The 14450-nt window shown below is 41.6% G+C and overlaps 1 protein-coding gene across 9 annotated transcripts in view; it reads right to left on the reverse strand.

Annotated features, from left to right (window-relative positions):
• Nucleotides 1-349: 349 nt before the first annotated feature.
• Nucleotides 350-14450, reverse strand: part of CHN2 (chimerin 2) — a 328135-nt gene continuing 314034 nt past the window's right edge. For 7 of the 9 annotated variants that reach the window (XM_055293563.2, XM_055293565.2, XM_055293564.2 and 4 more), the window contains 4 exons: nt 9798-9875; nt 7274-7411; nt 5252-5357; nt 350-2127 (listed from right to left, as the gene is read on the reverse strand). In XM_055293563.2, the coding sequence (XP_055149538.1) occupies nt 1956-2127; nt 5252-5357; nt 7274-7411; nt 9798-9875 (494 nt within the window). In that variant the 3' untranslated portion in view covers nt 350-1955. The remainder of the gene's footprint in view (nt 2128-5251; nt 5358-7273; nt 7412-9797; nt 9876-14450) is intronic. The other 2 variants (XM_055293571.2, XM_055293570.2) reach the window with 1 other exon arrangement.

Consider the following 14450-nt stretch of genomic DNA (forward strand, 5'->3'; position numbering starts at 1 on the left):
AATGGACAGATCTGGGATCAAACTCAGGGCTTTCTGACTTTAAAATTCTTGTTCTGCTACCCTCCGAGTGGCCTAGGGTGATTTGCCCTAAACAGTTCACCTCTGTATGATGATGCATCCATGCAATGGGGCTTATGGAAAGTGAATGTGGAGCCTGAGGGCCTTAATCTTGAAGAAGCAGGCTCTCTAGAAGGAAGCTTGCAGAAGGAGTGGGGACTCGATGAGATGCTGTTTTCTCATTGTGTTTCAGTGATGACTGAAAATTTGTTGCCAACATCTATCTGGAAACAATGTTTTGACGATCCACCACCCCACCCCTCCAAACCACTTTCTTGCACATACTCCAGAATAATAGACAGAAGAATTTAATACGTGTGATGCTTTGCCTTCCATTTACACTATCATAAATTACAAAGTATTGTTCACTTCACAAAATAAAACCATTTCCAGATAATTTTTTGACAGTATCAAGAAGTACATAAACTACAACAAACAAATCTGTACAGTTGGGAGGAGGGATAATAGCAGGGAAGAGGTCAAACCATTCTGACCTCCGTGTGCCAATGGAGTCCATCTGCATAGCCCTTGGGACTGTCCAGGTCAACAGTCACACGATGATGCTCCACGCAAAACAGTCATTCTCTTCTGCTCACTCCAAAGCAAGACTGGTGAGTTTACACAAATCATCTCAATCAAAGGAAAAGACATTGTAGTTGGATTTTTTAAAAATCTAGATTTACAGTTTTTGATGTTTTAAATGTTTCACCTATGTTACAAAATATAGAAATCTTGATGTGAAAGGCTCATGCTAAGATAAATATAACCAAGTGAATAGAACTGTAGTAATAAAATCATATTATCCACACAGAGCTACTTTTGTCAAGGAGGAACAAATATTTGGTAAAAACCAACCTTATTCTCACTTTAAAAAATAGGTTTGTAAAACAAAAATGAAAAACATTGACAATTATTCTGCAGATTCGCTTTTCACCAATACAGAAATGTGGCAAAAATACAATTCGATATTAACAGATGAATTCAGAGGGCTTGGCCGGGAAGAAAAGAGGGAAAGTGTTAACTTTTTACACAGACCAGATACATCCAGTGTTCTCAAATAATTTCAGGTAAAATGACCGCATTCTGTATCTTCTGGGATACACACTCATGATACGAAAAGACTATGACCAATTCCAAAGCATACTTTGGGAATTCACAAAATTTGTATGAATAGAAAGTTTGTGGACATTTCAGACCATCCTACAATTGCTATAAATATATACCATACAATAGAAGAATGCCAGTGCTTAAGAGCAAAAACTATCAAAAGCAGGAACACAAGGGGCAGGTGAAATTTCATTGAAAAGCACTGAGGAGGACAGAGGTATGTCAAGATAATACTGCATTCGTGGTCAACTTTTTCAGGGTGTCACAGCAAAATGAGGGACAAGGTACACAGGGTAATAACCAATGCACTGCATTGAGTTCTATTTGCTAAAAATAACATTCTTGTGGCTAAAATAAAAATACATTTTACGATATAGGTTTCATTTAACATTTAACAGAATTGTCTTCTTTTTCTAAGTGGAAAATGTATAACTGTATCAAGTACCTTTATGAATTAAGTTCCCTTTTATTACCAATAAGACTGAAGTTTAAAGGTCTACATCGTTTTTTAATAAATTAAAGATGTATTAATCACTCTTCCAGCCAACCAGACATACATAGGAGGCACAGCAAAAGACCCAAGGTGAGGGGCTTCCCCCACCTTCACCCTTGTTTTCACGTGGAGGTGGCGCATGTCTATGAGACACAGTACCCTACTCGGCAATCCTCTGCGGTCCAGCAAATTCTAGCACTTGCTTGGAAAACAAATCAAGTGGTAAGAAATGTTTTTATTCCTTTAGCTTTGTCAACTTGGATGGGGCTGGGGCCATTCAGCTCATTTCCCTGATGGATTAGAATAAAACGTCTTCATTTTCTATTAAAATCTGCACAATCAGCTTTTGGTACCGCATATCGTGCAGGGTGGTAAGGGTGCTGTCCTCAGGGGGCCTCATCAGAGTGGGCCCAAACACGATCCCCAGATTTTCTGCATTCATGAAATTATCTTTTTCATTCATAGTAACCCTGCAAAACAAACATATAGAACAGAGACATTATGGAGACTTGAGGATTGATTTTATGTATTGATTATGTATGTAAGTCCCAAGAACATCTCTGGTTCAGGAAATTGCAAGAAAAAATTGGGAATCAGAATAGCAGAAAGGTATTTTTGGAAGGGTAATTTACTGATTTTTCATTTTAAATTGTTGACATTTGCCTTCACCGGTGGAAATGAATTACTTATGTGAATCTGGCAGGAACACAATTTTTAAGATTAGAAAATTAGTCCTCCTTATTAAGTAAATGTGGAACTATCATTTAAGGAATACTGGTTTGTAGGGGCCGCAGCTTCTGAGGCTGGCCCATGGTCCTTTCATAGGCCTTATACAGAAGGCTTTTTTTTTTCCCCTCTTGTGCTTCCTGCTGGTCTGTATGCTGGAGAGTGGGAAGGGAAGGGCAGGATCCCTGTCTGCTGGGAGGACTGGTGCCAGAGGAGAAAGGTTATGTGTAGAATGGGCTGTCATGAATTTCAGAAGAGCCAGACTGTTATCATGGGGTGGGGGAATAGCTGGAATGTCGCCAAATTGGAAGGCAGTTGGACATTATTTCTAGTTCCCACAGGATGAGGTCTACAGTAGTTGAAATTAAAAATCACCATTTCAACATCCAGCTAAGAACTGCAGAGCCTTTAAGAATAAAATTCAAACTGCAAAGTTGGTTTAATACCTTCCTCATGTAATAAAATTACAATCTCCCAGAGTTTTGTTTTCACAAATTTAAGTTTTAGAATGTTCATAATAGATGTAAAAGGGAGTGGGTTCTCCAAAAAAGAGCAAAATATAATTAAAATGTGTTTAGGTTGTGCGTAGAAAGCCATCCCTTTCTGTCTATTTCCTTATAACTCATTAGGATTAGCTATTAGTATTATTTTAAGGTCAACCCAGTTTGTGTCATGTACATGCCACAAAGCTAAGAAGAAGGTTGGAAAGAGGACATTTCTCACCATCAAAGTGCTCACAGTTTCCTCTTCAGTCAGGCACTATGCCTGACCAAACAAGATGGCTAGCAAACCCACTGTGATAAAGATACAGTATTATTGGCATTTAAGGTTCAGCTGAAAGGTGTCAGCATTTTTTCTGGTAGTGGTACTTTGCCTTCCAAACTGTAACAACTGGATATTGATCACAATACATATTTTACAGCTAATTGAAAGCCAGATGTGACACCCTTAGTTTATTATCTAAAAATTACTTGTACTCCTAAATTCAATAAATTAATTAGAATGGGAATATCCTGGGCTAAATGTTACCATCACCTATCACCCTGAATCTGAGCAACAATACTGTATGTCTTATAAGGTAGAAAAATACAAACCTCAATACCTACTGTTTATACAGTCCTCAGTTTGCTTCTTTTCACTTACTAAGTAGATCTGTAAACTGGTCAATGTAGACAATTTTTGGTTCATTTTATCAAAGAATGGGCTGCTGCCAAGTATCTTTCAAAAACACAGAGGCACACAGATGTGCCCTGATCCCTCCAATGTTGTAACACCAATTCATCGACCTCATTACACATGTGCAGTGAAAGAGAGAGACACAAGGTTTAGGGAGAATAGTGTCCCAGAGATTCTAGTGTCCCATAAACATCCAGACGTCTCCATCTCTGTCTCCCACACACTCACACAGACAGCTGTGTGTGTGGCAGGTACTCTCTGAGATGGACATATGCCTCCTGGAATTCATACCCTGCATCCCTTCCCCTAAAGTATGGGCTGGACTTGATTTGCTTCTAACAGATAAAACATGGCAAAAGTAATAGGATGTCACTTCTGAGATTAGGTTACAAAAAGACTGTCTTTCATATTGGGTGCTCTTGCTCTTTTGTTCTGAGAGAAGCCAGTTGGCTTTTTGTGAGCTGCCTATGGAGAAATGCACATGGCAAGGAACTGAGGGTTGCCTCCAGCAAACTGTTGGTGAGGGAGTGAGGCCTTCAGTCCAACAGCCTCTAAGGAACTGAATCCTACCAGCAACCATGTGAGTGGGCTTGGAGATGGATGCTACCACCATCAAGCCTTCAGGAGTGAATTTTTTTTTTCTTGAGACAGAGTCTCATTCTATTGCCCAGGATGGAGTGCAGTGGTGCAGTCTTTGCTTACTGCAGCCTTCGTCTCCCGGGTTCAAGCAATTCTCCTGTCTCAGCCTCCCGAGTAGCTGGGATTACAGGCCCATCAAGCCTTCAGATAAGACTGTGGCCTCATTACAGACCTTGAACTGGAGGAAGCCAGCTGAGTCACACCTGGATTCCTGACCCTTAGAAACTATGAGATAATAAATGTTTACTGTTTTAAGCCACTAAGTTTTGGGAGCCATTTGTCACTTAATGAGAGAGAACTCACACATCCAGAAAAATAAGAGATCAGGCTGGGAATGTGCTCTCCCAGGAGGCAGGCAGGCTCAGGAGCCTGGAAAGGGGCAAGCAACAGGGGGATGAACAGGACACAGGGTACAAGGCTTGTGTCAGATGAAGATGCAGACACAGAGGCAGAGTAGTTAAAGGCTGTGCATCAGCCTGCCTGGGATCCTGCCTTCACCTCTTCAAATCAGCTATGTAACCTCCCCAAGTGTCAGCAATCTCACGAGTGACACAAGGCCCCTAATGGCACCCCTTTCTTTTCTTTTGAGATGGAGTATCGCTCTGTCGCCCAGGCTGGAGTGCAGTGGCACGATCTCGGCTCACTGCCAGCTCCGCCTCCTGGGTTCACACCATTCTCCTGCCTCAGCCTCCCGAGTAGCTGGGACTACAGGCACCTGCCACCACGCCCAGCTAATTTTTTTGTATTTTTAGTAGAGACAGGGTTTCCCGTGTTAGACAGGATGGTCTCAATCTCCTGACCTCGTGATCCACCCGCCTCGGCCTCCCAAAGTGCTAGGATTACAGGCGTGAGCCACCGCAGTGGCGCCCCTTTCATAGGGATGATACACTGAAAGTGCCTGGGGTGTTCCTGGCACAGTGAAGCTCCAGGAGTTATGGCTGGGGCTGGAGGCTTAGTCCCCTCAGTGGGCTGGGGAGGAATGCCGTCCACTTTGCCTCATGCATTAACTGCTCTAGGAGCAGAGCAGGCTTTGTGCATGAAGTATGAGCTTACTTTTTGAGGTGGATCATTAGGTACCGGAGGGTTTCATAGTGGGCAGGAGGCAGCAGCATCAGCACTTCATGGACGGCTTCCAGCCTCTCATCTGCATTGGAGATTTCTGTGAAGTTCACACATGATGGGTATTAGTTCAGAGTGTGGCATTCAAGTTTTCAGAGAAGTAACAAGAAGTTTTTGTTTAAGCCAGAAGTGGGGGAAGGATTCTAATAAATTCATGCAATCCAAGCACTGTTTCACTTAATCAATTTGTTGGTGTCCTGTGTCATTCAGAAAGTGTTTGAGGCTGAGCACCACATGCTTATTGAATGTCCTCTGGGTGGCCAGAGGCTGGACACTGTCCTTGCCCTCCATGAATCTGTAAGCCAGCAGAATGCATACAGTCAGGGAGCATATGTGCAGACTGTGCTTTGCCTTCTTCTGAACACTAGATTTGCTAGAAATATCCCTCCTGCCAGTTTTAATTTAAACTGCACCACATACAGTAGTATTCCCTTGAAGTTGTCTAATGAGTCTTTCCCTGGCAGACTTCTATAACCTAATATGTTTTACAAGGCAAGGACATTGGCAATGAGCCACCCAACTCAGCCTGCACTCATGGCACTTCTCACTGTAGTGTTGGCATGCTTAACCCCAGTGCACAGCCCAGGTTAGGAAGTGGAGACTGGACACATTAACAATGGGAGGAAGAGTACATGCTTCTGGCTTTTGGGTCTCTGATAGGTACTGGCAGCTACTCAAAGAAAACCCTCCTGCCATTCCTCCTGGAGTAGAGGATATCTAGATGCTAGAACCTTCTTTGCCAGGACCACTAGGGCCCCAGAAGGAGGGAATATTCTTACCGGGGTCAGGGCCTCAGCTCATCTGAAGAGTGCATCTCACACTGATCCCAGCCTGCTTTTGTGTCTCCCCATCAGGTATCTCATTACTATATTTAACAGCATACCTAAACTTTTCAACCTTTAAAGGCTTTTTTTTTTTTTAATAAAAACAACAAGCAAAAACTTCCTCAAAGTGAGCTTGACTTCTGTGTCATGTGTCTCAGCATCTGAATCTCCCTTTAGTCACTTTTGCCTCTTCCTGGACAAAGTGTAGCCCCTTCCCCGAGACCTGCCCCATTTTCACTCTATTCCTCTCTCCTACAGCAGTGGGCCCAAGTGCCAAACACTGAATGAGCAACCCTGGGGTGATGGAAGGCAAATCCTGATGTCCCATTCCTGGACGCGTGAGCTCAGCTCTCCAAGCCTTGCTTTTCTTCTCTGTAAAATGGGATTATAATATTTGCCACATGGGGTACATGAGAGAATTAAACTAGAAGGTGGTGAGACATTCTAGTATACTGCTTGACACAGTGTATTCTGGCCTTCTATTCATTTTGAACAGCATCAATAGACAAAACTTGGCTGTGACTTTAACTGATTAGGAATGAAATTCTGCCTAACAGATAAAAGTAGTTAATCTAGACCAAGCTTGTCCAACCCACAGCCTATGGACTGCACATGCCCAGGACAGCTTTGAATATGGCCCAGCACAAATTCGTAAACCTTAAAACATTATAAGATTTTAAAATAATTTTTTAAAAATTATCATTAAAGCTATCATTAATGTTAGTATATTTTATGTGTGGCCCAAGACAATTCTTCTTCTTCCAACGTGGTCCAGGGAAGACAAAAGATTGGATCCCCATGATCTCGTCAGTCCTCACTGAAGATTTTTTTTTTCTGCTACAGAAATATTCATGCTTTCAACATATAATAGGCCTGACTGTGTTGGTTCCCAGCATACAAGGAACGATGTGGACAGAACTGCCTGACACATACATCAGCCCACAGAGTTCTTAGAACTGGTTCGACTCAGCTGTTGAACTATGCCTGGTCATCTATTTATTGTTGTGCCCTCACTTGACAAGACAGGCACAAATGCAATAATTTAAACAGTTCTGAGTTTTAATTTTCTGAAGGTCAAAAGCATTGTACTTAAAAATTTGGTATAAATAAAAAATTAATTTGAAGTACTTACTTGCTGCATCTATAAATTTGGAGTAGGTATCATATGTGATGACAGGGATGGGTAAGTCTCTGAAATACAGTTTAAGGGCTCCAGTGATGATGTTTATGTCTGGATAGACATTGGCAGATATATCGGCCTTTTCACCATCTGAAAAATAATCAGTGATCCAAGTCCTAATTAGGACCTTATTTCACCAAGGCACGTACAGAAAGAAAGAAAAAAAAAATCCAACGATGAATGCTCCCTGACAAGTCTCAGCTAACTCTTTTGGCTTCTAGTAACACTGAAGTGTAGGAGGCAACAGAAAGGAGTTTGGTGAGAGGGAGGTAGGCTCTGAGGGTTTGTGCAGGCAAACGGGTGAAAAAACAAACTTCAGTGATTTGGGTCCCAGCCCCTGGTAATTTGCTAAATAGAAATTTAGCACAATAATTTGTATTACAGACACTAAGGTTCATAATAAAATGACAGTCTAATCTGAAACAACAGAACATCAAGAAGCTCTAATACATCTCCACCAGTGTTTTTTAGACTTGGATTTGGAAGTCACGTTCACAAAATGATTGTTGAATAGTTTCAGTTCTTACTGTTTCTTTCAGGCTCACTAAAGGGTTTGTTTGTTTGTTTTTAACTTGATCCTTCCTCCCTGATCCCCTACGACTTTAATCTGGGAAACTTTACCCTTTCCTCTTGGATATGTGATGTTATATTTCTTATCATTCTTTTTTTTTGTGTGTGAGACAGAATCTCACTCTGTAGCCCAGGCTGGAGTGCAGTGGTGCAATCTCGGTTCACTGCAACCTCCACCTCCCGGGTTCAAGCAATTCTCGTGCCTCAGCCTCCTGAGTAGCTGGGATTCCAGGGACGTGCCACCATGCCTGGCTAATTTTTCTATTTTTAGTAGAGAGGGGGTTTCACTATGTTGGCCAGGCTGGTCTCGAACTCCTACCTCAAGTGATCCACCTGTCTCGGCTTCCCAAAGTGCTGGGATTACAGGTGTGAGCCACCGCGCCTGGCCTATTTTGACAGTTATTTCACTTCAGCACTTTAAATATATTATGCTAATGTATCTGGTATTTACTGTTGGTCCAAAATTATTTCTTTGTAGGCAGTACAAAGGATCAGCACAGAAGTTTTGACCTTCTCCGTTTCCAACCCCCAAAGTGCTGGGATTCTAGGCCTCAGCCACCGTGCCCGGCCTATATTTCTTACCATTTCTAACAATAACTCTCAAGACATTTTTTGACTTTTAGTTTTACCGTTAGGAAATACCAGTCCAATTTGTCACAGATTATGACTTTTTTGGATAAAAATGTTTTAATCATATAAGAATTCTTAATATCTTTTGCATAAAGAATTAAAAGAATAAATGCCTCAGCAAATTGGGTTCTGAAGATAAAAAAAAGCTGTTGATGTATAGAAAAAAGTAAAAGCATAGAAGATATGCCATGTTGATTTCATTATTTACATATTTAGCAAACAGTTATTGAGAATCTGTCATGTGCCAAGCACCATTAAGCCCTGATGAACCAAGGAAAAGAGATACTCTCTGCCAACCAACAGTTCTAGTTAGACTGACAGTCTGACATGCAACTCAACAATGACAAGGAAATGGGAAGATGGCTATGCTGAAGAAGTGTGGAGAATGTGGGGGGATGTGGAAAAAGGAAGTGGAGCTCTGAGGTTAGCTTGGGGCAGTCAGCGAGGCTTCCTCAAGGAGGAAAGGCTTGAGCTGACCCCTGATTACAGGTGTTTGCCAGGCAGAGAGGTGAATACATTTCAGATAGACGAGACAATGTCAGCCAAGGCACTTCTTCATGGCAACAAATAGGGTGTATTTCAGGATTGCTGGAGTGTACAGTACAGTAGGGAGGAGGAACTGGAGAGAAGTCTAAAGAGAGAGGGAGGGCTACCTCACTGATTTCATATACAACACTACAAAGTAGAGGCTCTATCCAGTAGGGGTTCCATGTCTTGACTGGCTGTACCAGAATTATTTGGATTGCTTATTAGAAATACAGATTCTTGGGCTTATCCAGCTTTCTGAATGAGTCTTCAAGTTGGGTCCCAGTGACCCATATTTTTAACAGGATCCCCAGGATGGCCATGATACCTGACTTAAGAGATAGTATGTTCTAGAGAATATACACCACAGTTATAAAGAACAAAAGCAGTTCCCTCCTACATGTCCACTGCCTTCCCCTACATTAGTGCTGGGGGTGCCCTCCCATCCCTATGATCCCTTCTTTGGAGCTTTGAGAGAATGAGATGAATGAGATCGTGAGACGGGATGCAGACGGGTACTCCAATGCCATGTGGATTGTCTGCCCATTGACAGTGATCACTTGTCAATGGCTGCGAAGGAAACACTTCACCCAGTGAGGAAGAAACATGAGATTTGTAAGCCATTATTCCTCCGTTTCTTGAAGAACAACTCTTAGTAGTTCTGAAACCCCGTTTCTACTATGATTAAAATCTAGTTCCAAACGAGAAGGGTGTTAGGATGTCAGATGGCATTCAAGAAAGTAAAGCTTACCTCTGTCAAATGCCATTTTGACATCTTCAATGTGTTCAGTGAACCCAGAGACTCTGTAAAGGCCTTCCGATTTTAATCCTGTTAGAGAGAGAAAGAGACTGACTTTAGCTTCTTGAAACATCTAAAAAAAAAAAAAAAAAGACGACTCTAATTTCATGTCTACACTACATGCTATCAGGAAATGAGCAAACATAGACAGTGATTTTATTTATCACATACTGTTGCATCAGAACTTGGACTTGTCTGTCTCAATTTCCAGGCAAGTCTGTTCTCATTTGCCCATGTAGCAGTGGAGATCTCAATGGAAATCCAGTCTTCATCCTTCCCTGCTTTGCAAAGAGAACCGATATTTAAGATTCTCATGGACCATTCCCTTACTTCCTTTCCTTTGTTCATGAGCTTGCTGGACATGAATTTCATCATTGTAGGAAGCAACCTGGCTTTCTTCCTAGCATCATCTTTATTAATTTTTGTGGGTACATACTAGGTGTATATATTTATGGGGTATATATTTTGATACAGGCATAAGATGTGTAATAATCACAGCAGGGTAAATGGGGTACCTATCATCTTAATCCATGTGCTATATTGTATGTAGCACTGTACTAGATACATACGTGTGTGTATGTGGGTATCTAATCTGTATTACTCTGATTTTATTGGAAAAAATTAGACTATTACAGCCTTTCATGTTTACTTGTAAATAAGACTATGTTAACTGTTTAATTAAAAATGATTACTTGTTATACTTTTAGACAACTGATGATACAAACAGATGCAGGAAAATAAAGTTTTAGTTATTGCTTCTGGAAATTGGATCACTGCAAATTTAGGCTAAGACAAAAAGACTTGGTTTCTGTTCCTGAAGCTTATTTATTTGTTAAGATATGTCCTAAAAATGAGTCAGTTCCCAAAAGTATGAGCAGGGATAAAGGACCGGATTTCAGACTTTGTATGTCACAAACTAGCTGCTATCAAAACTATAGCTACAGTAAAAATAAGCAAACAAATAGCTTCTGCTGCTGCTGCCATATATTCTGCCAAACTCTTGATAACTCACATATTCTCCTGTTTTTTCATTTGGAAAACATTTATGGAGTATGTATTATCTGCCATATATAAGGGTCTTCATTAGGTATGCATCAGAGACAACAAATACGTGGCGTAAATCACGAATACTTCCCCTCATCCCTCCTGTGACCATGACAGATGCTCTTAGTTGATCTCAGCCCTTTTTCCCACTGAGCCCTATTTAGCCTCAGAATTCATCTCAGTTCCAGTTGTTCAGGTGACCAGTACTGATCAAGTGGAGTTGTCACACAAGACGAAACCTGTGGGTCATCCTGTTCTAAGATGTTGGTGCATATGAGCACATCTCATTCCAGTTGGAACATGCACTGCCAGAGGCACAGACCCAGTGGATTATGGGAGCCCCTAGCAGTGAACAATGAACCCTGCCTGTTGATGGATGAATCAAAGTTCTGGCCTCTGGTGAGGCTCTCTGGCTCATAGATGGCCACCTTCTCTCACACGTCCTTTCCTTGGCATATGTGCACGGACAGTGAGAGAGAGAGCTTGCTCTTTGGTCTCTCTTCTCGTAAGGACATTAGTCATAATGTTTAGGGTCCCTCCCTCAGGACCTCAATTAGCCTTAATTACTTCTTTGGAGACCTCCATCTCCAAAGACAATCACACTGGAGATTAGGGCTTCAATATGTAAATTTGGTGGGGCAGGGGACACAAACATTCAGCCATAAGATTCACTGAGTCACTTCCAAAGAAATCCAGGTTTTCAAGGAATGTAGAAAAATCCATGCTTTTGTTCTCACTCATAAGTGGGAGTTGAACAGTGAGAACACATGGACACAGGGAGGGGAACACCACACACCGGGGCCTGTTGGAGGGTGGGGGTCAAGGGGAAGGAAAGCATTAGGACAAATACCTAATGCATACAGGGCCTAAGACTTAGATGACAGGTTGATAGGTGCAGCAAATCACCATGGCACATGTATACCTATGTAACAAACCTGCACATTCTGCACATGTATCCCGGAACTTAAAGTAAAATAAAAAAAAAAAACTATGCCTTATACTATATGCCAAATTGTATGGTTTGGATTATAATTAAATGGGGGTAATTTTCCTGACTTTAGCCCATGCTTCACTGAGCAAAGTGTCACCTTATATTACATCGAGATGCTTTTTTAAGAAGCTAATCTTTGAAGGAAATGATAAAGGATAGTTAGAGTTTGCCAGAGTAGCAGAAGCTGCCAGCTATCCTTCCAATATTTGTTCTCCCATTCTTCTGTTGTAACAGAACCTTTGATTTTTAGAACAATATCCATTGCAGTGGCCATTAAACTCTGGCCCATGTGAGAGCAGAAGTGACATTTACAGCTTCTGTGGCCTTGAAGGAACTGAGCATGCTCTTTTCCACTTCCCGTTGAGTGAAATGCAGATGAGATGGTGGTGGCCAACTGTGATTGTGCATGCAGGGTAGCACTCAATCAGGACAGAGCAACAAGCTGCAGTGCCTGGGTTCCTGCCACGGGGGAACAGACTATTCCTGGACTGCTCCTGGGTACCTGGACTATTACTGGGGAAACAAATAGATTTCTATCTTGTCAAAGGCACTGTTATTCAGGGTCTCTGTGACAGCATTGAGATGTACAGCCTACATAACATAGTTAGACAGATTTGGAGGTGGAGGTATGGGTCTGGGTTATTCCAAGAAAAGGCAAAATTAACACAGATTGAGTTCGGTAGATCGGACATTGTACTAGGTCCATTTATGTATCAAGTCACTTTAATCCTCACCAACCACCTTATGAGGTACAGTTGATTCCATTCATATTATAGACGAAGAAACAGATTTGCAAATGTAGTAAGTAACTTGCCCAAGGTCATACTACAGCCAGTAAGAGACGGGGCTGAGAATTCAACTTCAAATCCTTGATCTTTTCACTCTACCACGTCATGCAGAGACAAATGAACATAAAAGAACATTTGGAGAACAATAAGGAACTTTTTATGGATGGAAGACAGGGAAAAGTGTTGGTAGTGGTGGCCCCACAGCTGGGACTGTGGGTGTCATACAAATTTCTCCCAGTCCATCCTCTGGTTCTGCTTGCATGCTTAGGCCCCTAATACCTGGGGCTCTAATCCCTGTGCTGTGACTCTTTTGGCATCAGTTCCTAATTTGTGCTACTCTATCTCGCCCTTGTACTAGGCAAACTTAGTGCAGTGCCCCCTATTCTTAAATGTTAGACATGTCAGTAATTATCGTGCCTGAATTATCAGTTGTCTTTGGTAAGGATCACAATGGGAGGACCCCAGCTTCTTCAGAAAAGCCCTGATTGCAGGCTCTGGAGAGGCTGATAATCTGACCCCAAATTGCAGGGTCTAGGGCCACTCGTCCCAACCACTCATCCAGAGGCAGGGAATCCCTCCTTTCCTCTAACCCAGTTTAGCCACTGGATTAATATGTTCACCAGATCCCAAAGCACTCATTAAGCTCTGTCAGCCACAGTGGTGAAAACATAGAAGGCATTTCTTACACTCTGGGATTAAATTAGCAAGTTCTCAGGGAACAGGATAGCTCTGGTTTTCCCCCTCCACAGAAAAGGGAATAATTTCCTCTCTCTAAAAGGGTTGGGATAATAAGCTATGACATCCTCTTTAGTTGTGCTTTGGAAAAAATGGGGTAGTTGACCAATGAATATATATGTATAAAATATATTAAGCCAATTAGGACACAACAATGGATAGCCAGTATAACAGAATATGATACATGGCAAAAGTGGTTTAAGCCTTATAGAAAGGCTCTATACATGGCCAAATCACCCAAATTATATCTGGCAACTTCAGTGAACATTTTGATACCGAACAGTGGCCAAAGAAAGCACAAATAAAGGAAAAGTGACTCATGTACAACATAAAGAACATTTTTTGAAATGTTTCTATCTTCCTTGTTTCCTTTTTCATTGCATAGATCTTTTAAATCTTTGAACTCTCCTCTTTGAAATAAACAATGAATATTAGGAGCACATTTTTATATGGCAGGAGATGTATGTGTTGCTCAGCAATTTCTTATTTAACAGAAGCACCTTTTTTTTTCAAAGCTCCAGTTCAGGCCTCACCTCTGCCATAACCCTTCTCATTGTCCTTAAATAGGATTAAAACATTTTCCTTTGTGACTCCATGGTACCTTGAACATGGCCATCCACAATGTTTATTTATTTGCTCCTCTGATTGCCCACTCTAAAGTATGAATTTCTTCCATGCCTCAGCCTCCCGAGTAGCTGGAACTACAGGTGTGCACCACCACACCTGGCTAATTTTTTAAAAAAAATTTGTAGAGATAGGGGTCTATGTTGCCCACACTGGTCTTGAACTCCTGGGCTCAGGCGATTGTCTGGCCTCAGCTTCCAAAAAGTGCTGGGATTACAGGCGTGAGCCACTGCACCCAGCTGAAGTATGAATTTCTTGAAGGTGAGAATGGTGACCTTTATTACCTCAATGCCTAGCATATAATAAGTGTTCAGTAAACATTTTTTGAATGCATATATGCATGGTTTATATATACAATGGAAATTGATATAGCTGGTTGGATTGAGTCTACCTGTGAGAGAGAGAGTGCGTGTGTGTGCACAC

The sequence above is a fragment of the Symphalangus syndactylus genome, chromosome 9 (genome assembly GCF_028878055.3).
Source record: "Symphalangus syndactylus isolate Jambi chromosome 9, NHGRI_mSymSyn1-v2.1_pri, whole genome shotgun sequence".
NCBI classification, from domain to species: Eukaryota; Metazoa; Chordata; class Mammalia; order Primates; family Hylobatidae; genus Symphalangus; species Symphalangus syndactylus.